Source organism: Panthera leo, chromosome A1 (assembly GCF_018350215.1).
Source record: "Panthera leo isolate Ple1 chromosome A1, P.leo_Ple1_pat1.1, whole genome shotgun sequence".
NCBI classification, from domain to species: Eukaryota; Metazoa; Chordata; class Mammalia; order Carnivora; family Felidae; genus Panthera; species Panthera leo.
Genome location: NC_056679.1, coordinates 159889162 through 159915540, shown reverse-complemented (window position 1 = coordinate 159915540; position 26379 = coordinate 159889162). Strand labels below are relative to the sequence as shown.

The following is a 26379-nucleotide window of genomic DNA, read 5'->3' as shown; positions in this document are numbered from 1 at the left end:
CTTTTTGACCTTTATGTACTCTATTTGACCTTGCCAGCCAATTCATTATTCAGGTAATCAGAACAGATCTTATGTGAAATTAAGGTGTTTGTTTACAAATTAAAAAAAAAAAAAAAACTGATATAGAGTACTTTTTGTTAGTATTAAGAACTGAATTTCTCCAAAAATTTTTTTAGTTATAAAGTGTGCAGTAAGAGATGAAAGTATAGGGAGTTCTGTATAAGTCATAGGATTCATTTTTGTTGGTTTTAGAGGATATTGGCTCAAATACTCTTCAAAATACAATAACAGAGTAAAATTAAAGCTTGATGGAATATGACTGAAATTTGATGGGCAGAATTCTGTGTTCCATTCCACTAAAAAACTCCTAGGGGAAAAATTAATTTATGTGAAAACACCGTACTGAGGATAAACTTAATCATGGCAGTCTGGGGTAGTCCTGAAATCAGGAAGTTTTCTCTGTTTAGTATTGTTTTGTTGTTTTTTGAAGCCTTTAAGTAGTTAAACAATCTGAATATAACAACAGAATACATTTTATTTCATAAAGGAGTATTTTCATCAGTTAGTTATAATTAAAAGCAAAAGAAAAAACTGAGAAGAAAAAAAGATCAGAAATAGAGGAATTAGATTTTCTTCACATTTTAGTTGTGCTTACTGCAATCATTTCTTCTCTATGATAGAAGTGCTGTCACATAATAAGTATCAATTGTAGAATGGCTCTTATAATTAGAAAAGGGCACAAAATGCAAAGCCCTGTTTGTAGCAGTAAATATTTATAATTTCACAGACTTACAGAACATAATTCATATTTTTTTTGTAACAAGGACTTTTCCCCAACCAGTGAAAGTTCTCTTCTACAAATTAGTTCATAGACTGAATTTTAGAGGTTTTTATTTTTTCTGCTTAGAGTTTCATAAAAGGCTCTGATTTCAAGGGTATTCTATATCATTATCCTAACCCCCACTTCCAGATAATTAAGATGCATTAAGACAAATGTCCCATAGAATAAAAATTAACAATCAGTTGAAAAATGGGCATGTGAGCTAATTGAAATAAGTTAGAGAAAGACAAATAGCATAAAATTTCACTTGTATCTGGAATAAAAAACAAACAAAAACAGTGGACAAACAGAAAAGCAAAAAAGACTCATAAAGACAAGAGAACAAACTGGTGGTTGCCAGGAGGGAGGGGAATGGAGTCAGGGAGATGGGTGAAATAGGTACAGGAGATTAAGAGGTACAGATTTTCAGTTATAAAATAAGTCATGGGGATATAAAGTACAGCTTAGTAATATTGTAATAACTTTGTATGGTGACAGATGGTAACTATACACTTACCCTGGTGAGCATTTCATGATGTATATAATTTCATATCACTGTGTTGTACCCCTGAAACTAATATACTGCATGTCCATTATAGTTTAATTAAAAATAAAATTATATTAAGTAAATAATTAAAAATGGGCATGTAAAATTAGATGGTATCTGAGGTTCTCTGTATGGTTCACTTTAGTTTTGTGAGTTGAATGATTTTTCCACAGAGGCATGCAGAGACAGGTCCAGTGACTTAAGCTCACTGAGGAGGTCTTGTTGTGAAACACAGAGCTTCTATACAATTTAAAAGGATGCCTTAAAGTATTTTTCTGTTTTATTTTTTTAATATTTTTTCTATTTGGAAACATTTAATTTCCATCATTAATTTAATCCCTAATTTCTCTTTCATTAGGTATTATAGTGATAGAGAGAAACACAGAAAACTGGATGATCACAGGAGTAGAGATCACAGGTCAAATTTGGAAGGAAGTTTAAAGGACAGATCTCATTCTGATCATCGTTCTCATTCAGACCATCGGTTGCATTCAGACCATCGGGCAAGTTCTGAATATACACACCATAAATCTTCCAGGGATTATAGGTATCACTCAGATTGGCAGATGGACCACAGAGCTTCCAGTAGTGGCCCCAGATCACCACTAGATCAGAGGTCTCCTTATGGCTCCAGATCTCCATTTGAACACTCAGTTGAACACAAAAGTACACCTGAGCATACCTGGAGTAGTCGGAAAACATAACAAAAACTGATACTTTTTGTCTTTCTGGACTTTTCTTTTAGCCATATATCATAAACCAACACAGTAATTGCCTTACATGACTTGAAAGATATAAACAGATCTTCTATCAGTAGCAGTATTGTTACTTCTTTCCAGGATGCAAGGTCTATTATCCCAACAGAAGAGAAAATATTTTTATATTTAAGGATTATGCTGCACTGTACTACAAATACTGTAGTACTTTTTTTTTTTTCTTTTTTAAAGAAATGGAAAATGTTTACTATTACAGGGACCTCAACACTGCCCTTCCATATAGGCTGGATAAAACTGTTTTTAAGTCAGTGATTTTAGACTGACCTCCATTTAAATTATGTTTGTATATGAACTTTACTCTGACCTGTGATCATGTTTCAGGAAGGAATGAAAGAGAGTTCTTTTCTTAATAAAGAAAAAACACTCAAGGACTTTGTTCACTTTCCAAAGCTACTTGTTTACATTGTACACTGCGACCACCTTGCCGCTTTTCATCACAAGCTTGAATATTTAAATTCTGTACTTATATCTGTAAAATAGCCAGGAATTTCCTGTTTGTGATCTGTTATTATGCCTTTTTACACATACACACACACATGGCTGTAAATTATTGTAAATGGATTAAATGAGCTTTCCTTACTTCCTTTCCCTGCTCAGGCTTTTTTTGACTGTTCCTTTCCCTACCAACTCAGGCCTTCTTATCATTTGAAAAAAATTATCAGTGTAATAACACTTTTTAATGATTTGTCTTGATGGAATCATTGTTTAGAATGTAAAAAATGGGGAAAGGGGCCACTTAATTCCATTAGTCTCTTTTTATATTGACTATTTTATTAGATAAATGTTATTTCTTTCATTTTTTCTTTTTTAGTAAATATTGTGTTTGTAGTAACAAAATGGTGAGATAATATGTAAAATCTAAACTGCATGCTCTGGAAACATTTTTTTCAGATGCATTTGGTTTAAAAGGGTAGGTGTATGAACACTTTTCAGAATCCAAAATGGCCAAAAGTTATTGTAAAATCCATTTGTTTTCCCTTTTCATGTGGGCAATAATGTCAAATGTGCTATGCAGCCAGGTAACATTTTAGATAAACTTGATTGACTTTTAATATAAACTGTTACAATGCACACTGATTGTATATAAAAACCTTATATATGACAAATTAAATTTAAGAAAAAGGATATGTGGGCTCCTGTAATTTTCTGCTGCATTCTTACTCGCTCAAGCACTTAATTTTTTTTTTTTTTTTTTTTTTAAAGTAGTAACGTTTAGCTACCAGGCAAAAGGTATTTTGGTAAGCAGTTGAATATTAAGTGTGTGGCACTACAAAACTAAGTCTATTTTGAAGACTATATGAATCTATGAAGTAAAATTAGATCATAGAAATCTTTGTTGGTTTCCTGCAGATTTTATTTCAGAATGCCTTATATTTATTCACAGATTTTTATTTTGTTATATTCAGTGGGGATTTTTGAACATGTGACACATTCTTGGATGTGCGCTGTGATGTAACAAATTTGAATCTTAACTTTGACAAATATAAGTATATTGGTATATGCCTATAATAGTCTTTAAAGTGTCCCATGTTGATAAACTGTGGGAATAATCTACAGAAATTTGTCCATAGATGGATGTATTTTTTTTTAAACATTTTAATTTTCTCCATTAAAGTCTAAAATTTTATGTGAACAAAGCTTTCCTTTTTTTTTTTTTTTTTTTTTTTTGGTGATCCCTCTTTTAGTTACCTGAAGAATGATGATAATCTGTTTTTTCCTGGTATATCAAATAACATAGGAACACTAACTCAATTTTTAAATGTCAATTTATAATTAAATTTAAAAGTGATAAAACATAGTGCCGGTACACATTTTTAAGCTTTTCAACTTTTTCCACATTTAATGTAAATGATTATTCCACAAGATAGCATTTAACACAACAAGATAATGCTTAACGAAGTTATAATATTGACATAGTAAAAAGATCAGGGTTGCATTTTTAATTCATCACTTTGTAGCTGGGATATTTGCATTATATTCTATTATACAAAATATCATAGAAGAACAATATTACATTTTTTGAGGCAATGGAATGGGCTCTTTCTTAACAATGCCATATTTAGTTGAATATATCAATCACCTAATTAGCTGAGTTGAATGGAAAACCTAAAACTGTATGTAACATTAATTGATGGAAAATATGTTCATTATTTGTAAAAAGTCAGCAATCATGTAGAAGAGGAACAAGCCATAAACTTACTAAGACACAATGGAGAAGAACATTGGTACATAGATATAACAGGGAACATTCTCTATAAAATATGCTTAAATTTTGTCTATTACATGCTCATTCTGCTTTGCTATTTATATCCATTTGTGTTTAAATTTTTAAGGGTGAGAGATTATGCATAGTACTGTACCAATTAACCCTCCACTTTAATAATATACAATAAATGATTTCTTATTAAAAGCAATGGCCTGTTTGCTTATAAAGAAAGTATTCTTCAGGGTATGTTAGAAAATAATTTTAGACTGGAAAGCTGTGGAAAACTGGAGTGTGAATGATTTGTTCACTAATTTCAGAGTGAGTGGCTTAATAAAACTGAAATTTTTATAGAAGTTGCATAAGACATGGTAGATTACAAATACAATAATTTCTGTAATTCATTTTTGTAGTTAAATTATGAAAGGGTTGTATAGATACACTGATTTCATTTTCTTGAGATTTATCAAGACTATACAGTGGTATAAATGGCATAATTCCTATCTTCGTTACTCTGTTTCTGACTAGACAATGATCTTTAAGCCATAAATAATAATGTAGGTTTATAGTTGTGATATTTCTTGTCAAGGGCTGTGGTGATTTGAAAGGGGAGGGGGTTGGAAAAGCAACTAGTTTTTAAATACGGGCTTCATTTAGACTTACCTTGCTTCGTCTGAAATTTTAATGTGAACTCGTAAATGTGGCTTAATTATTAAAATTTTGAGTAGTTCATTACTTAGCAAATAATGGAATAATATTTTTAAATGTTTCTAAATTGATATCTAACATTAATATAAACAACTATCAAACCCATTGCTTAAGTTTAAGACTCGATTTAAAAGTATAGATAAAACTATTACATATGTTGCACCTTATGCAAGATTTATGAGCATGTTTAAGGGGAGGCAACTAGGTGCAAGTACAACAAAAATATCTTGACAATGTCAGAATTTCTGTGTTAAAATTCTCATCTTCTCATTTTAGACATTTAAAACAATTCAATTGAAATTATATTTTCTCCTGACAATGACTGTAGTGAGTAATTTTATAGATTCTTTATGCTAATATTTTTTCTTTTTTTTTTTTTTTTTTTTCCTCCAAGAACCTAATAGACTGATTTTATTAGGAAATCTTTGGATTCTTTTATAAAGAAAGACCTAAGGATAGGGATATTAGCTAAGTTAAAGAATGAAAGATGAGATTACTTGGTAAAGTAGGATTAAAAAATACTTTCCAAACTGTTTCCAAGTATCTATACAAATTTTTCAATGGATCTTTATGTGCCACATTTTCTATCCTAAAAGGCTATTGCCATCTTGGCCTTCAGTTAAAAAACAAAAACAAAACTGGGGTGCCTGAGTGGCTCAGTCAGTCAAGCATCAGACTTTGGCTCAGGTCATGGTCTCATAGTTCTTGTGTTTGAGCCCCACATCAGCTTCTATGCTGTCAGCATGGAGCCTGCTTAGGATCCTCTGTCTGCCCTGTCTCTGCCCCTCCCCTGTTCCTGCATGTACTCTCGCTCCCCAAAACAAATAAACATTACAAAAACATAACCAACCTTTATTTGAAACAAGATTGGTAGTTCAAACTGAAAAATGAGTAAGATGCTTTTAATTCTATGTCCCAGTCTACATTTGAGTCTGGATCTAAATATTAAGTTGAAAAGGTATAAATAGCCTCAAAACAAAACCTGAGCTCATAATGCTTCTGTTAAATGAGCTAGGATGATTGCATTGATGTGTTGATTTACATTATCTGGCAGAAATGGGAATTGCATTTTAATTTCATTACTGTAGGCTACTATTAGGTTTCCAGTCTGTAGATGAGCTGTGGAATTAACCTGGCACTCATTGTTTTTTCCTGTTACTACCTTTCAAAACTTTGCTTTGTCTCTGTTCTTCAATTTCACTCTGCTGAGTCTAGGTGTGGTTTTATTTATTTATTTTTGTTCAAGTCTTGTCCCTTGACCAATTCTTTCTATTTTCTGGAAACCTGGTATCACTATCACAATATTTTTGATTTCTGTCCTCTGTCTTAACAACTTTACTATTTTTCCTTCTCTTTCCATTTCTCTGCTTGGTCTCTTCAGCTTCAGCCATTCCCCTGAACTCGTCTCCACTTAGATATCTAATAGGTATCTACTCTTTTTCTTTATTTTTACTCATTTTAGAGAGCAGGAGCAAGGGAGTGGGTCAGAGGGAAATAGAATCTTAAGCAGACTCCAGGCTAAGCGCTACTGGGGCTTGATCCCACACACCTGGGATCATGACCTGAGCCTAAATCAAGAGTCGGATGCTCAACCAACTGAGCCACGCAGATGCCCCTAATAGATATCTACCATTAAAATACAGAAAACCAGACTCTTCCCCACCAATGACATTAAAAAAAAAAAAAACTGGCAGGGTGCCTGGGTGGCTCAGTTGGTTGGGCGTCTTACTTTGATTAGGTCACGATCTCATGTCTTGTGAGTTTGAGCGCTGTGTCAGGCTTGGTGCTGACAGCTCAGAGCCTGGAGCCTGCTTCCAATTCTGTGTCTCCCTCTCTCTGCTCCTCTTATGCTTGCGCTCTCTTTCTCTAAAATAAACATTAAAAAAAATTTTTTTAAGAACTGCCAGTGTTCCATAATTTTTGATAAGGGAGTAAACTCAGCATTCACAACTTTTATAATCTATGGCGCTTTATCCCTGTTTTTTTTCTATTTTTTCTGCCTCACTCACACTACCCTCTTATAATGCACCAAAGAATACATATGGATCTTTGTTTCGCTGTTTCCTCTGTCAAGAAACCCTTTATCCCTGATTTGTACAAAGCTTGTTCCCTCACTTGAATGAGTCCCATCAAGTCTCTAAACTGGTAAACATGCCCCTACCATTTTTGTATCCCTTATCTTGCTTTTTCTTCTAGCACTCACTATTACTTGACTTCATTTTTTTTTTTGATTTGTCATTCCCTCCTTACTAACATGTAAGTTTCATTAGGGGAGGGACCTTATCTTGTTCACCACTGTATCCCCTAGCACTTTAAACAGTGTCTCAACATATCAATTGTATTTTTTTCCATTATTTTGGTTCTTTCCCAGAAATGCTATGTCCCATAAGTGGCCAGCATTATTAAACTTTTTGTCTTTCCATTGTTACCTGATCTGTTAATGTTTTTGGAGACATTTGTATCACTTATTATCTATTTAACTAGAGTCTTTTGCTATGTTTTGTTTTTTAACTCAACTAATAAAAATCACCTGAAACATAGAGAAACACCCAAGTCTCATGTCTAGAAATTAAAATAGGCAGAGAAAGGCCTCAAGTAATATGATTGTAAGAATTTTAATATTTATTCTGTTGACTTGAATAATACAGAGGTTAATTCTCCTGTTATAATTAAAACACTTATGTAATGAAAAACTAGTTTTTGTAACTTAAGGCTATTTAAGAAATATGATACTTTGTGGAGAGATATTCAGAGATGTATGTTAGGAAAATATAAAATATTTTGATTTGTCTTTATCTTTTGATAGGACATATGTTTCTAGGTGGCATGATAGATTGTCTTTTTCTACTCGTAAGGAAAGAACACAACTTGTAAAGGCACCATAATACAAGAGAACTATGTTGCATTTCCAATGTTTTTAAAGTGAAATAGAAAAAACATCTCTCTGGTTTTTGATGTTTTTTTTCCCATTAAAAAAACTTTAGATCATGTTTATATAAGGTAAATTCATCCTTTTTAGGTGTGCATTGTAATAAGCTTTGACATATTATACAGTTGTTCAACCACCAACATATTTAAGATCTAAAATCTTTCCATCACCCCCAAAAAGTAATCACACGCTGATTTCCCCACATCTAGTCCCTGGCAACCACTGATTTGTCCCTATAGTGTTTACTTTTTCATGTTACTTAAAGGAATCATACAAAATATTGGCTTTGAGCCAGCCTTTCATTTAGTATAATGTTTTTGAGATTCATCTGTGTTTTTGCATTTATCAGTGGCTCGTTACTTTTCATTATGGAGTGATATTCTTTGTATTGAGTGTTTACAATTTGTTTATCCATTCACCAACTGGGTTTCCAGTTATTTGGCCATTTTGTTTAAAGATGTTGCAAACTTTCACATACAAGTCTCTGGGTACATATTCTAAATTTGGGGGGAAGTACTTTGGAGTGGGATTTCTAGATTGTATGCTAAAATATATGCTTTACTTTGTAAAAAACTGCCAAACTATTTTCCAAAGTGGATATACCATTTTATGTTCCCACCAGCTATAGATGAGAATTCTTGTTACTCTTCATGTAAGAGCATTTTGTATTGTAGGGTTTAATTTTTCATGTAACCATTCTGATAGGTGGGTAGTGATAACAATTTGTATTTCCCTAGTGACTACTGGTATTCAACATCTTTTTTTTTGTTGTTTTTTGTTTTTTTGTTTTTTTTAACGTTTATTTATTTTTGAGACAGAGAGAGACAGAGCATGAACGGGGGAGGGTCAGAGAGAGGGAGACACAGAATCTGAAACAGGCTCCAGGCTCCGAGCTGTCAGCACAGAGCCCGACACGGGGCTCGAACTCATGGACTGTGAGATCATGACCTGAGCCGAAGTCGGCCGCTTAACCGACTGAGCCACCCAGGCGCCCCTCAACATCTTTTAATGTGTTTACTTGCCATTCTTATTTCTAGTATTCAAATTTTTTTTTAATTTTACAAAGTAGATTTGTTGATAAAATTCATGTATCAGATAGATAAACTATGAGTTTAGATAAACTAGTCTATGGCTTATCTTTTTCTTAACAGTATCTTTTGAAATGGAGAATTTAAAAAAATTTTGATAAAATCCAGTGTTTCCATTTTATTTCTACTATGGATGTTTCCTTCTTTGTGTGTAGAAATCTTTGCCTAACTCAAGATCACAAAGATTTTTCTCCTATGTTTTATTTATTAAAAAAAAATTTTTTTAATATTTTGGAGAGAGGGAGAGACAGAGCATGAGCAGGGGAAGGGCAGAGAGAGAGGAAGACAGAATCCGAAGCAGGCTCCAGGCTCTGAGCTGTCAGCACAGAGCCTAATGCGGGGCTCGAGTTCACAACAAGAGATCATGAGCTGAGCTGAAGTCGGATGCTTAACTGACTGAACCACCCAGGCGTCCCTCCTATGTTTTCTTTTAAAAGGATTATTATACCTTTAGGAATTGCATTAAGTCTATGAACCATTTCAAGTTGATTTTTGTATGTAGTGTGGGGTATGAACCAAGCGTTGGGGGGGGGGGGGGGGGGTTGGTTTTTAGTTTTTGACTTTGTTTTTTGGATATGCATATCTAATTTTTCCAACACCATTTGTTGAAAAGACTATCATTTTCCACTGAATTTCTATTTTACCTTATTGAAAATCAATTGTTCGTATATGGCTGGGCCTCTTTCTGGGCTCCCTATTCTTTCTTAATTTATATTTGTCTATGCCAATAACACATCTTGATTACTGCACTTGAATTCGTAAATTATGAAATCAGGTAGTCTAAGTTCTAAATTTTATTATTTTTCACAATTGTATGGCCTTCCAAATTCCTTGGCTTTTCCACATACATTTTAGAATCAAATTGTAAATTTCTACCAAAAGCCTGCTGGATTTTGATTGAAATTATATTGAACCTATAATCAATTTGGGGAATATTGTCACTTTAACAAGATTGAGACAGCTGACTTCGGAACACAGTGTTTATCTCCATTATTTAGGTCTTTAATTTTGCTCATCATTGTGATTTTTCAGTGTATAAATCTTGCACATATGTTGTTATATTTACCCCCTTAAAATGCTTTTTTATTTCCATTTTTTTAGTCAGTATTGATTTTTGGACTCAACCTTTTTCCTGTGGACCTTGCTACACTCAACAATTAGTTAAAATAGCTACTTCCAAGTGCTTTAAGATTTTCTACATCAATCTTCTCTGAAAAGAAGTTTTATTTGTATCTTCACAATCTTTTATGCCTTTTGTTCTTGCCTTAATGTACTTCCTAGGACCTCTGTTATACTGTCTGTAAGAATAGGTATCTTATTATAAGAATTGCCTTATTCCCATCTGGGGTGAATTCATTCTTTTCTCCAATGAGTATGGTATTAGCCATAGTTTTTTTGTATGTGACCTTTATCTTGTCAAGGAGATTCCCTTCTAATCTTAATTTTCTGAGTATTAAAAGAAAAAATGATATTTTTTGCATTGTTAATATAACCACAAGTACTTATTCTCGAAATATGTGCACCTGTTGTACAACTTCTTAAATCATGGAATTAGATTGGAGTCTGCCACCCTCATTACCTATTCTACATTGATTTTCTCATAATACTTGATTCTTATGAAAGAAACCATCAAAAAACAACTTTGTAATGTAGTGGGATCTAATGATGAAACTGAACTATCTCAAGTGGATAGATAATGTTGTTTTGGACAAATGGACATTATCAATATGTTTCCTTCAAAAACTTAAAATTTCCTGTAGTACCTCTGTTTTTTCTGCTTTTGCAAACCACAGCACTAGCCCACAATCGGCCTTTAAGAGTCCATCAAAAATTAATGGATTGGGGGTGCTTGGGTGGCTCAGTCATTTAAGTATCTGACTCTTGATTTTGGCTCAGATCATGATCTCACAGTCATGAGACTGAGCCCCGTGTCGGGCTCTGCACTGTATTCTCTCCCTCTCTCTCTCTCTCTCTGTCCCTCCCTCATGTGTGTGCTCTCACACATACACTTTCTCTCTGTCAAAAATAAACATTTAAAAAATGAAGAAAAAAATAACTGATTTATTCTTTTAAGTTTATTTTTGAGTAGTCTCTACACCCAACATGGGACTCGAGCTCATGACCCCAAATCAAGAGTCACATGCTCTTCTGACTGAGCCAGTGAGATGCCTCTAACTTATCCTTAATTGCTTTATGCACTCTTTCTTGTCAATATACAGTTCATTTATATCAGCTCCCCTTGGAGAATCTGGTCACTTTTTAGAATTCAGCTCACTCTGTTGCCTGGTGACCTCTACTCTCTAATGGGTTCAAGTAAAAACTATGATTTTTAGATTAACTGTATTGTTTTCTTGTTAGGATAGGAGGAATGTTCTCTTATGACTATATCCTAAGAAGATGCACTCCAAAATGTGTGTGTGTGTGTATGTGTGTGTGTTTCTTTTTTTAGTCACCTTTATTGAGGCATAATATACCTACAACAAATTGCATGTACTGTACTTGTGCAGTTTGATGAGGTTTGAGAAATGTATATATTAACATAATAATGATACAGAATATTTCCATCACCCTAGAAGTGCTCATTGTCCCCTTCACTGTCAATCCCTACACTTAAAAGATAGCCCAGGAAAGCACTTACTGATTGGCCTTATATTACTTTATATTACTACAGATTACATTTGTCCAACTAGTTTAGTAAGTAAATTAATGAAATCACACACTCTTTTTTTGTCCGGATTCTTTTGCTCAATATAGTGTTTTAAAAATTTTTTTTTTAACGCTTATTTATTTTTGAGACAGAGAGAAACAGAGCATGAACAGGGGAGGGGCAGAGAGAGGGAGACACAGAATCCGAAGCAGGCTCCAGGCTCTGAGCCATCAGCCCAGAGCCCCATGCGGGTCTCGAACTCACGGACTGCGAGATCGTGACCTGAGTTGAAGTCGGACGCTTAACCGACTGAGTCACCCAGACGCCCCTCAATATAGTGTTTTTAAGATTAGTTAATGTTGCATGTATCTGTAGTTCCTTTTTATTGCTTTATAATACTCCACCGTGTGGCTATACTGTTCACCTAACGAATGGGTTTACAGCTTTTAACTAATATAAATAAAACTTCTATGAACATTCCTTTACACATTGTTTTGTGCATATGTTTTCATTTCTTGGGTAAATATCTTCGAAAATAATTGGCAAATCATATGGTAAACACTTAATGAACTTTTAATGAGGCTGGCAAACTTGCACAATGTAGCTGTAGCATTTTATATGAAAGTTCCAGTTGTTTTGCATCCTTGCCAGCACTAGCTATAGCCTTCTTTTTTAAGCTATTATAATAGTTATGTAATGCAATGACATGGTTTTATTTTGCATGTTACTGGTGACTGATATTAATCTCTTTGTGTGCCTTTGGCTATTTATATGTCTTATGTGAAGTACCTATCAAAACTTCTGCCCATTTTGTAGTTGGATTGTTTGCTTTCTTGTTACAAGTTGTAAGCATTTTTTTCTGTCCCAATTTTTTAATAGATTTTTTTTTAATTTTATTAGAGAGAATGCACATGTGAGCGAGGGAGAAGGGCTTAGTGAGACAGAGAGAATCTTAAGCAGACTCCATGCTGAGTGTGGATCCCAACGCAGGGCTGAATCCCACGATCCTGGGATCATGACCTGAGTGGAAATCAAGAGTTGGACGCTCAGCTGACTGAACCACCCAGGCATCACTAGATTTTATTTTTTAAAGCAGTTTTACGTTCATAACAAAATGGAGCAGAAGGTAGAGATTTTGCATCGATCCCCTTCCCTCACACATGCACAGCCTCCTGCATTATCAACATCCTCTCTAAGCATTTTAAATATAAATATTTTATGTAAATATAAATAACATATTTTTAATACTAATCTTTTATCAAATATATGTATTGTAAATATTTTCTCCAAACCTAAAAGGTTTTTTTTCTTAACAGTAATTTTTAAAGAGCAAAAGTTTTAAATTTTTATGATGTCCATTTTCTAATTTTTTCCTTAATATTTCATACATTTTGTATCACACCCATATAAGGAGATTTTGTCTACCCTAAAATCAAAAAAGTTCTTGTGTTTTTCTTAGAAGAGTTATTTAGGTCATTGTTCCATTTCGACTTAATTTTTCTGTATGATGAGAGGAATAGTTGGGGTTCATTTTTCCTCCATGTGGATATCCAGTTTCTCCAGTATCATTTACTGAAAAGAGTAATTTTCCTCATTGAGTTATATGACTAGTTTATAAAGAAAAAAAATCAGTTGACCACAAATGTGTGTCTATTTCTGAACATTCTATTCTATTGACTATATAGCCATGCCTATGCTAAAATAAAATAGTCTTGATTATGATAGCTTTATATTAAATTCTTGAAGTCAGACAGTAAGGGTGTTTCAACTTTGTACATTTTTCATATTGTTTTGGCTACTAGAAGTCGTTTATGTTTGTTGGCCGTCAAAAAGCCAGCTATTGAGTTTGTTGGGGAATAGCAGAGGAATTGGATTTCAGGACAAGTAAACTATGGTGAACCAGAAGCAAGTCTGGAGAACAGAGATGGGCTTACTTTTACAGAAGAAAGGAGGAAGCTGAGAGGAGTGTTTCACTGAGTTCTCATTAGCTGGGCTGTTGCAGGACAAGGAGAAACTCTTCCTTCCCACTGCTGGAGTATGTAAAGTAAGTTTCCTCTTGGGAAATATCAGGTAGACTTCTTGCAGTGACTGACAGTACATGAAAGATCACCCTTTGGGGCTTCCTGATTCTATTTTAAATGAGGTTTTCTTTTATTTATTTTCACATTTCCCCCTTTTGATTAATATCTTTCCTCAAAACATTACTGCTCAAGATCAGGGGGTTTGTTTTTTTAATGTTTATTTATTTTTTGAAGAGAGAGCAAGAGAGAGGCAGAGAGAGAGGGAGAGAGGGGATTCAAAGTGGGTTCTGCACTGACAGCAGAGAGCTCAGTGTGGGGTCAAACTCACGAACCATGACCTGAGCTGAAGTCAGATGCTTAACTGACTGAGCCACCCAGGTGCCCCAAGATCAGGTTTCTGATATTCAGTGGTTTTGTCCCTTGGTGCCAGAAAGGACATTTACAGGTTGTCCTGTTTCACGTCAGAGGGAAAGTGCACAGATTGCAAACCATTGAGGCCATAGTTGACTAAAAGGAAGGGAATGAGGGCAAAAAAAATCTCAGGTATTTTCCAGCCGAGGTCTATATCTTATCAAGGTTGTAAGCATTGGATATCATCTCTAAGCGCTGAGCTAACACCACCCACCTGGGTGCATCACTTCTGTAGAGATTTGACCACACGCACAATGTTTAAAAATGATTATATAACAGGACAATGACTCCAGTTTGTATGTAGTTCTAAACCAGGAGCAACCAGGTTACTTCAACCTGGTTGAAGGCAACCAGCTAAAGAAGTATGGCTATGGTTAGAGAAAGGTTAAAACAGGCATGAGAACATCTGGCTCTAACAGCATAACTGAATAGGTCTTGCAGATATAATTTTGGGATACTTGCTTACTGATAAGACCAAGGGATCCCTGACATCATGAATAGACTGGAGTTTCTGATAATAGATCCAATAGTCAGAGAGTTTTCCTCTTTTTTGCAACAAATTGGGTCAAGAAAATAAAGAAGGAAACAAGGTAAGCAGCAACAGCAAGAAAAAGGCATACAAGCCTGGTTCTGTCATCCCGGGAAAGCTATCTCCTTGAGCTGCTTCAGTTCCTGGAAATCTTTATTTTCAGGCCACCAGTTGGTGTCAGGGTTTGGTGCCTTCTTTAGATGCAACACATGGATCCAAGAGTCTACTCCTTGGAGTTTGGCTACATAAGCGTTGGTCAGCAGTAACTGAGAGGGGCCTTTCCAACAGAGGTGCGGTCTTTCTGGAGATATCGCTTCCAATAGACAAAATCTCCAGGCTGCAAGGTGCGATGTTTAAGGTCTTCACCCCCTGGGGTGTGCTGTGTAAAGATTGTTCTACTAAAGCGTGGTTAAACAGGACTTTACAATAACGTCAAAAGGGGTAGACCAGAGATTTAGAAGGATTAATGGCAGTGCCTTTGGCCAAGGTATCTGAAGGGTCTCTGCAAATTTTGCTAATTGGGTCTTAATTATGCAGTTTTTGTGCTTGAGGACTGAGGGTGGTAAGCACAGTGGAAGTATAAAACTGGCCAACCAAACAGCACAGACCTTTACAAGCATTTGCCCAGTGAAGTGAGTTCCCCCATCACTATGAAGTTCCAGGGCGGTTCCTCAGGTGGGGATAATCTTCTAGTAGATCAAGATCTTTTCTTGTTCTGAAATGAGGGGCCCCGAATATCAAACCCCCTTTAGGGAATGTAAAGTACCTGGGAGCAGTGTGGACAGGTTTTCTTGAATTGCATTTTGGCAGGTGGGGTAGGCAAGCAAAGTAGGCACTTTTTGCAGCCATATTAATATTTCACCACCAGTGTTGATCCATGAAGATTATCATTTTTTTCCCAGTATGCCAATGATTCAATGCATGGATAGCAGTCAGTAATGGAAATTCAGAGTCTCTGGCAAGACTGGATTATTATTTGGCCTAAGCCAGAGCTTTCTTTTTTTAACCAAAAAACAATTAGTAGATTTCCAATATTGGTTTTCCTTTTCTAGATCCAATTGTTGGGCATCTCTGGTCAACATTTCTAGATTATCATTTGGAGGAACATCTCTTGGGCCACGACAGGAGTTTGGTTATTGGCTCCTTTGAGAGCAGTGCTCTTTGTGGCGTTCTAAAGTCATGAGCTACTGCAAAGCATACCTATTGTCCTATAGGAATATGCAGTTTTGTTTTTGGCTAAAATACAGGCCGAAGTAAGACAGTTCAGACTGTTGGGCCGAGGTAACCAAGGGCAGATGACTTCAAAAGGAGTTGATTTAGTATATCCAGGAGTTTCTGGTAAGACATCAGGCAGGGTCAGGGGGGTGATCTATCAAATAGTCCTGAGAGCACCATCCACAGAAGAGGGAGGGAGGGTAGCAGGGTGAAGATTAGTTATGTGGGGAGTGGGTAAGTGTGATGAGAGTTTAGGAGGGAGAGGAAAATAGGAAGTTGGTCATTGGGATGATCAAGAGCAGGGGATTTCTTTAAGCTTTCCTTTAGGGTTTTAAAGGATAAATCATCCTGATCTTCCCAAATGATAGGGTCATATGTGTTGTTTTTTTCATACAGTAGCCTGCTTGTCTGAGAAAACCTTGTAAATGGCACTTAATTTTCGGTTTGGACAAGTTGAAGATGCCATGGAAACTATTTGGATCTAAATGTAGCCCTTGTTCTGAAATTGGGTGCCCCAAATAGCAAAGTTTAGTGTAAGCAAATTGCAATTTCTCCATGAAGACTTTGCGTCCCCTTAAGGCTAAAAGTTGTAACAGGTGGATGCTATCTTCCTCTGAAGAGCCCTGAGAAGGAGAGCACAGAAAGCAAGTCGTCTGCAAATGGTCAGAAAACAGAGCCTTCAGGTTAGTAACTCTGTATTATCTAAAACTGCTTTTAAATTTGGGGAGAAGTAGGAAGGACTTTTGGTAAATCCTTGGGCATTACTGTGAAGTTGTAATGTTTTCTGTCCTAAATAAAGGCAAAGAGATATTGGCAGGTCTTATCCCCAGGGCAGAAGTAACGAGGCCCTGAACCTTCTTATAATATTTTATTATAATCTTTTATTATTGGGGTGTGATGCTCTACAGAAGATACAGTAGGGAACAATTGTTAATATCTTTAAAATTAGGTCTAGTGTTTTCAGAAATGGAACAAAGATGATGAAGGCTTATTAGATTCATCTGGTTGCCGATTTTGGTTGCTGCTATCATATTCTAGAATTATCTCCCCCTTTCAGGAGAAAGAAATTCTAGCATGATATTTCTCTTAAGAAATGTCAGCCCAAAAAGAATAGAGGTGAAAGAAGTAAGGAGAAAAAGATGAGTATCTCTTAGAGGGCTTAAATAAAAGGGCACTGGTTGAGAGACAGGAATACATTGAGTTTTATTAGAAATGCCTGGTATTTGAACCATTTGAATACTCTGAGGCAGGGGTTATTTAATAACAGTGGGACTGAGCTCCAGTGGTGTAGCCTTGCTGTCAATAAACACGGAAAGAGCATCATTTCCAAACTTAAGCATGTACAATGAACTATAAATATAAATAAGTTAGAGATTCTCTGATACTCATGTATATAACACAGCTGGGGCCACTCTGTTCGTATCCTGTCTCCTACACCTGCTCTCCAGTAACAGGAGAGACTGCTGTGGTCAGGTTTGCTCTTTGTGACTGTATTAGTCAGGGTTTTCCAGAGAAACAATATCTATCTCTATATCTACCTATCTACCTATCTGTATTTATAGACAGAGAAGGGAAGGGGTCAGAAGGGGAAGGGAGAGAGGGAAAGATTTAACTTTAAGGCCCTGGGCCACATGATTTTGGGGGCTACTGAGTCCCAAATCCTTATAACAAGTCCGAAGGCTGGAAGCTGAGAATTTCTATTCTGCAGACTTGAAACAAAAGTTCTTCTTTGAGAAAACTGTCTTTGCTCTCAAGGCTTATAACTGATTGGATGAGGCTCCCTCAAATTTAGGGGAGGGAGGAGGGAGTTAATCTGCATTACTCAAAGTCTACTGATTTAAATGTTCATCACATCTAAAAAAGCCTTTACAAAGCAGCATATCTACTGGTGTTTGACCAAACAACTGGGCAACATAGCATAGGCAAATTGATGTAAAAATTAACCATCACAGTGACCCTGCCATTCCTTGGCCATAGCTAATTGAGAAAAGATGCACAATTTAAGCTTAGACTAATCCGGTCTCTCTTATGGACATTTATTGAGGGAGCCTAAGAGACTCTTGTGGGTCTTTATTGATCCCTTGACCTAAAAAGTTATATACTGGAAGTATTCAAAGGAGCAGAAGAATGAAGCAGACATGCAGAGACAAGGAGGAGCAAGAGACTAAGTGTACTCAGAGAGGCCCAGTGAATTCTCTTCTAGGGCTTGGCTGTATTTCCTGCCCTTAGATTTTGTGAGACAGTAGAGATTTTTGTTTTTCAGATGAATCTTTGTCTACTTAAGTTACTTTGGGTGAGTTTATATTCTTTACCATCAAATCATCCCTAAGATACCATTTGCATCCGCCATATTTTTTTGCTCATTTGAGCGGTCAACTGTCAGAAGTTGCCAAGGAATCTATTAAGAACAGAGAAGGGTTTATTGGATTTGGTGTCAGAATTAAATTTCTCACCTTGACAAGCCTCAGTCAAGGGGAAGGACATTATTCCATATGGAGTAGATTGAAGAAAGCATATGATAGAAACTGTGAATATAGACAACACTTTCAAGATGTTTAATGATGAAGGGGAGCAGAGAAATCAATCATTACCTTCAGGGTTATGTGGAATACAAAGCTTTTTTTTTTTTTTTTTTTTTTTTTTTTTAGTGGGTACAAGTTGTTTGTTTGAAAGAGAAGCAGATATATGAGGATATTTTTCGTTAGAAAGGAAACAAGATGATGCAGAGGAGAATGGGTAATTGCAGTGGTCAAGCCTTCATGAAGGTGAGAGTGGTGGAGTGTCGGAACATGCAAGGAGAGCAGGTCCTCCCCATAGTGAAAGAAGTGAGCATGGCATAGCTGTCGGCGTTTGACTAAGGGCAGGCTGGTAATTGTGGAGGCTGCATCTAGTTTCCTGTTACAAACCAAGTTCAATCACCTGAGGAAGGGAGGAGAGTGAGCAAGTTTAATACAGATAGAAAAAAGGTGAAATATTTCTCTCAGAGGGTAGGAAGAAAAACACTAAGGAAGATATATGTGATGGCACTGCTATGACTGAATAACTCAAAATGACCAAGATACCTGGAGTGATTCCTTGTGACTATATTCTGTGTCCTCCAAATGGAAAGACCTGCTTATCTGTCATGAGTGTAAAATAGCAATAATTACATTTGGTTGCTATTTTTGAGCACCTTATCTGTGTGTTTTTACAGTTGTACATGGCATCCGTGAGGTCGGTTATTTACTGCTGTAGAAACTGTCCAAGAGAATTCTATTAATTCTACCAAGATCACAGTTAGTGATGGGTTGGGTAAAAATTCAGATACTATTCTTTCCGATTTCATTATCCCCTGGTCCGTCTACTATGCCACACTCTCTCCATAATGGATATTGTAGTTGTTGACAGCACCAGGGCATGGGGGGGCCCCCGGGGGTAGAGACAGGAGGGAAAGGGCAAGGAAGGAGGAAGTTGTTGCAGAAACTGGAAAGGAGGTAAACTCCACATTTGCACAGGGAACAACCCGAGAGTATGGGCTGATTTTGCATTCAGCTGATGGAGTGTCCACATCATGGGTCTAGACTCTTATGTACAGTCTAGATATCTCTGGAAAGCAAAAATCTTGTTACTTTGTCAATACCAAATCACAATTATTGAATGCAGACAAGCTGGGTTTTTTTGACCCATTTGGTTGTTATATACTAACTTTCAAATCCTTTTACTATATCTTCATTTCATAAAACTAGTATGAGTATGTGAGATGTAGTCATCTCTATGACCAGTTGCTATTTATTCAATGCAACAAGAAGGAAGTGCAATTCCTGTGTTTCCAAAATGCCACATGTCCAGGTTTGTACTTCATGTGTTCCACCAGTGAAACCACAAGAGGGCAGTGGAAATCCACCCATTAAAGTGGGCAGGGGTTCTGCAAAATTTTTGCTCTCAGACTTTTAAAAATAATTTCAAAAATTGTGAATCCCCTCAGAGAATTGATAACTAAATTTAAGATATTTAAAATCCATCTTTATTTATATTGGTATCTAAAAATTTTCAAGATGAAGGCATAATTTTTATGTTACAACATGTCATTTCTCATACATTTTTAAATACTGACATTTTGAAATAAAATGTATATAATCTTTTCTATACATCCAAAGGAATATAAACACATGACAATTTGATAGATATCACCATCCATATAAAAGTTAAGATGGTGGGGTACAGAGGAGGGAGGTCCCAAGGGACTGTGCTTTCTATGGGTGGTGGTCCTCTACTCCTGCCCTGCCTGGACTCACCCTTGTATTTAACTAATTTAAAAACAAAAATAAACAAACTTTGTAATCCCTAAAAAATCATAAATTGAAAACAAACAACCTCTGCAATTCCTTAAAAAAGTTATAAGGAAAATCTTCCTTTAAAAATTGGAAAATTTGTACTTTTCTACTTCTTATATATAAATTCCACTTCCATCACAACATATATACTTGTAGGGTTTTCTAGATTGCCCTTTCAACTTTTTCCTGCAACAAATAGAAAACTGAAAGAGTTTATATTAAAAAAAATCAAGTGACCATAATTATTAGTTATTACTAATATAAAATTAATCATGATAGCATAAATATATTATGAAGGTTGATAATTATTGAACTTAAAAAGTAAAACTGTATTTGAAATGTAGATGTTGATGAGATGGATGAGGAGATATTTATTTTAGAATGATACAGGATTCAGCATCAATTTTATTTCTTCTACTCTGACAAACTTGATCACATAAATATGTAGATAAAAATGGAAAGTGTTTTGCTGAGGCAATAACATGATTCCTTAAACTCTTCCCATGTCATAGGCTGATAATCACAGTGACTGAGCGTCAGAAATATTTTAATGGTCTAGTAGTTTAATGACTGGATTACATACTCCTACTTGGTGGTAAGAAAGAATTGAAAACGACTTGATTTGGAAAATGCTTGTTCCCCATTCATGAGAGTCATTCACTTGTGTAAGTAGTATTTTGACTTGTCCCAGGGCTTGATGCTCCAGAGGTTTTTCAAACCATGGCACTGTCCCTTGGTAAAACGAGGGATGAGTGAAGGATATGCATTTCATTTTGTATATTGGGAGAAAGGCAGTTACGTAGATGGAATGGGCAAGAAAAACCAGCATTGTCTTCAACCCCAAGGATGTCTTCAGGCAGAACAATTTTAGGACATACTACAAAGGAAACAAGCAAATCTGGAAATCATGGGCACAGTGAAAAGTATTAATGTAAGCTAGTTGGAAGTTTGTTGCCTAACTAAAAACAAAATACAAGGCTTTTATCACATCTAGAACTTTGAGGTCAATTGAGTTGAGAACATGTGATGAACACTGAGAACGATGCAAGCCCCATATTTCATTTGTATCTAAATAAACATCCTGTTTATTTCTTCAAGGAAGAAATTTCTTTCTCCAAATCAATATATTTATTAATTAGTACCTTCTTTTTTTTAAGTTTATTTATTTATTTTGAGAGAGAGAGAGAGAGAGAGAGAGAGAGAGAGAGAGCGCGCATGCACTCTGGACAGAGAGAGGGAAAGCATCTCAAGAAGGTTCTGCCCAACGTGGGATTCAAACTATGAGATCATGACCTGAGCCAAAATGAAGAGTCAGAGGCTTAACCAACTGAGCCACCCAGGTGTCCCTATTAGTTCATACCTTCTTTTAATTCTTGTTCATATTACAATAGATATGATTTTGTATTCTGCATTTTAACTGTTTGAAATGTACTTTTTAATTTTTATTGAAATTAAAAATACATATATTATAAAGACATAGATACCTCCAGAAGCCTATTATGAAAAAGAGTAGTCCTCTGTCTGCCCCACTTACCCCTCACATTATTTGCCTGCCTTTTTAGACTCTCCTGCCTGATCCAATGGCTGTAACTAACATATACCTAAATACAATGTGTGTGAGGCTACTTCTCAGTCTTACCATTTTAGGCATTCACTATTAACTTTTCATTTAGAAAGAAGAGGATTTAGTTCAATTTTACTCCATCTTAGCCCCACACAGAGTTGCCATGGTGATCTTTCCTGTATAGATAGAACCTTAATATAAATAATATTCAGTTTTCATATTATGATGACCTAGTGAACACTGTCTGCTGCTGAGTCAAACAAACAGTACATTGTGATTACTCTGTCTCATCTACACAATATTTTGTTTTTCTTGGAATTACATCTTATTTATCATTTACATAGCTTTATGTACTCAATTCACTTCCAAATTCTCCATCAATTGTACAAATCTTCAATTAATGTGTTCCAACACATTAAGTACTCTTCCAATTCCATCTTTAGAAGCCTTTTCCAAGTCTACTGATGTTTCTCATTTGGGATGGGTGGGCCTCTAGCTTCTTGCACAGAGATAGTCTTAGGATCTTCCTTTACCTCATTTTGGGATCCTGTTTGATTCCCTCCTGTGTTGGATGGTTCATGGATCACATATGTCCTTTCTTGGTTTATCCCCTTATTTTGGTGGAGCATATCCTCCAACAGCATTCTGAAAAAGGGTAAATAGGAATTAAGTTTCTGATAGCGTATTTCTAAAAATGTGTTTTTTGAAACCTCCAACTTAATGGATAATAGGGAAGACATCAGAATTCTAGATTGAAAATCCTTTTTGCTTTTTTTGTAATCAATGGGTTTAGTAGAACATGATACATTCCAATCTTTGCCCTTATTTATGGCACATTTCTCCTACTTCTTTTATCCATTATGCCAGAAACACAGTCTTCCATATATTAATTTTTTCACTCCAGGGAACTGGTCTACTCACCACTCACAAATGTACGTAACATTTCATACTTCTCTGTCTTTTGATTGTATAATTTTCTGGGCCTTGAAACATATCTATTAGCAAAGACTTTGAATTCCTACTTGAGTTCCTATTTGCTTCATGCTATTATTACCATATACTTCTTAAAAAAACTTTATTTTTGAACATTTAATGCAAACTTCCAGTAGCTTTGGGCCACTTTATATGTAAAGCATAGCAACCAATATTTAGGGAGATAACAAAAAACAAGACTTCATCACAACTTTAAAAGGGGAACACTACTTAAACCATGTATGATCTTTGTTTGAAATCGTAGAGACGAATGACAGTATATGGTCTTCATGAAATTAGCATAGTGAAATTCCATATCTGGGGGATTTGTTATCTTCAGCTCAATTTTATTTTAATTAAAAAATCACATTTATGTATAACTGAGAATGGGAGCGACTGATAACAATTGGGTTTTCATGTTTGAATTGAACAGGAATCTCAAAGTTAAAAGAGATTGCTTACTTTCAATCGCTTCGTTGCACACTATAAGTGGGCCGTCAAACTAAAAACAGCAATAGCAACAATTAACTTTTAACGTTGGTTGCTTTGACATATGCAGTTGAACTTGTAAGTTTCATTTAGATCTGGAGACATTTGGCCCCAAAATAAATTATTTATTACATTTTCCAAAGAATGAAAAAAAAAAAAACCAAAAACCAAAACCAAGTGTTTGCAGAGTCAAACTCCACAATGCAATAATTTGAATTACAGTTTTGTCTTCCTGTAAACAGTTTTATGCTATTCTCAATACAAAATTTGTGGGGATATGGGTTTTGAGCTGTTAGAAACTGGCTATTCGCTGGAGTGATACAACATTAAACTAAAAATGTTTTGCCTGCTGGCATTTCCAATGGTAGCATCAAGTGTGTTCATGTCATCCCTCCTTTCAAAAACTCACGCAAGCAACTCTCCCTTCAAAGCCAGTTTACTGTAGAATGTAAAAGCAGAGAAACTTACTAGCTCATATTTCTTCACATAGCTTATGGGAAGGAGTTACAGTCATAACCACAGTTTATAGTAATATTTTTCACAATTTCAATTAGTGCTGAATCATGATTGTCATATTCTCTACGTAACTAACTCTTCTCTGTGAATTAAGCAGTGTATAAATTGGTATCAATCTATAGATGATTTCCAATTATGTCTCTTCCTTCTGCATATCAGCTGGAGTGTTTTGAGACACACGTTTAGAGTCTACGCAGGAGGGTTAGTAAACTTTTTCTCTAAAATGCTGCAGAGTTAATATTTCAGGTTTTACAGGCCCTACATTCTCTGTTGCAACTACTGTTTGTAGCATCAAAGTAGCAAGAAACACTGTATAAAGGAAAGTGCCTGTGTTAAAAACCGTTACGAATGTTGAAATTTTAATTTCACATAATTTTCACATATCAGGAAATTTAGTGTTAATTATTATGAGTATTGTTATTTTTTTACCATTTGAAAGTATAAAAGCTTTTGTTAGCTAGGGGGCTCACAGGTGTTTGGTCAGATTTGACCTGTGGGCCATAGTTTAATACCACCCCACCCCCACCTATATTATGGCTCAAAAACAAAAACAGAAAAACAAACAAAAAACCAGTTACTGGGGGCACCTGGGTGGCTCAGTCGGTTGAGCATCCAACTTCAGCTCACGTCATGTTCTAGTGGTTCGTGAGTTCAAGCCCACATCTGGCTCTCTGCTGTCAGCTGGAGCCTGCTTGGGATCCTCTGTCCCCCTCTCTCCCTGCCTCTCTCTCTCTCTCTCTCTCCCAGAAATAAACAAACATTTATAAACAAACAAACAAAAAACCAGTTACCAAATGAAAAGTCTATTCTCATATAGTCTGGGCTTTCAGTGATAAACAAAACAAGAATCTATCATCAAATATTTCTACCTTATATGTGTTACATACATAATCTAAATCACCACCTTGATCACCAATGATAAACAATGAAGTAAATTACCTGCTAGCACACAGAAAAAAATGATTGCTCCTCCACACTGTATGTCCTTTCTATTGTATAACATCTAACCATGTCATCTAAAAAGGGAATTTTACCAATGGTTTAATTTCTATTTGTTCATTGGCAGGCAGATAAGAATACTTAATGTTTGGTATTCCAGTTTGATAATAAATTTGTTCCATCCCAGCCCAGATGCTTTGATTCTTCTGGTACAAATTATAGCCAAACACATCTTAGTTCAAGCTTAATATTTCCTTAAGAAAGGTGTGTGTTCACGAGAATTCACAAAGGGTGTGTTTAAATCTTGATTCATATCTTTCATCCATTTTAAAAAGTATTTCGCCATTATCTCTTTGAGAATACCACTCTCCCACTCACTCTCACATTTCCTTCTGCAGCTCATACTTCACAAATGATGGAAATCACGTTCTACTTGCCACATTTCTGAAACATTCTTTAGTGTTTTTTCTATGAACTATTTTCATAAAGTAGAGAAATTTTAGAAAATATTATAGCCCACACCAGTAAGTTAACTTTATCACACAATAGCATTTTGCTATACATGCGTAAGCACACATATTTGGGAGAAAGTCTATAGACATAATGGAATCTCCTGGGTATCTTCTCTGAATCTGTTTCCCTTTTGACCTCTCCCAAGTCAATGATTCATTTTAAAAATATTTTCTGTATGTAAATGTGTTCTAAAATTTCATATCAAAGTTAAAGATTTCAAATTTATCAACCTTTTTCTTTACGTAGGTTGCTTTTTAAAAAAATTTGTTTACTAATTTTTATTGGAGTATAGTTGACATACAACATTATGAGTTTCAGATGCACAGCATAGTGATACAACATTTATATACATTACATAGTGATCACCAGGAAAACTAGCTACCCTCTGTGCTATACAAAGTTATTACATATTATTAACTATATTCCCTATGCTGTACATGTACCCTTGTGTCTTATTTATTTTATAATTGGAGGTTTGTACCTTTCATTTTTATTTTTAAATTTTTTAACATTTATTTATTTTTATTTTATTATTATTATTATTATTATTATTATTATTATTATTATATGAAATTTATTGTCAAATTGGTTTCCATACAACACCCAGTGCTCATCCCAACAGACAGAGAGACAGAGCGTGAGCGGGGTAGGGGCAGAGAGAGAGGGAGACACAGATTCTGAAGCAGACTCCAGGCTCTAAGCTGTCAGCACAGTTTGTACCTTTTAATCTGCTTCACCTATTTTGCCTGTCTCCTCACCCTCTTCTCTGGCAATCACCAGATTGTTGTCTAAATCTAAGAATTTGTTTCTATTTTGTTTTAGTTTTTTTCTGCTCGTTTGTTTTATGTTTTTAGATTCCACATATAAATGAAATCATACATACTTGTCTTTGTCTAATTTATTTCACTTAGCATGCTACCAACTCCTTCACGTCCTCACAAATAACAAGATTTGATTCTTTCTTTTATGGCTAAGTAATATTCCATTGTGTATCTATACCACAGCATCTTGGGTCACTTCCATATCTTGGCTATTGTAAATAATGCTGCATTAAGCATTGAGATGCATATATTTTAAAAAAATGTTTATTTAACTTTAAGAGAGAGAGAGAGAGCACCAGCGGGGGAGAGGCACAGAAAGAAAGGGAGACCCAGGATCCAAAGCAGGCTCTAGGCTCTG

General features: G+C 35.4%; 1 protein-coding gene across 2 annotated transcripts in view; it reads left to right on the top strand.

The window, feature by feature from the left end:
• The window catches only part of CHD1 (chromodomain helicase DNA binding protein 1), a 76141-nt gene extending 71588 nt beyond the window's left edge, over positions 1 to 4553 (top strand). For both annotated transcript variants that reach the window (XM_042944378.1, XM_042944370.1), the window contains one exon: positions 1726 to 4553. In XM_042944378.1, the coding sequence (XP_042800312.1) occupies positions 1726 to 2071 (346 nt within the window). In that variant the 3' untranslated portion in view covers positions 2072 to 4553. The remainder of the gene's footprint in view (positions 1 to 1725) is intronic.
• Positions 4554 to 26379: the final 21826 nt, after the last annotated feature.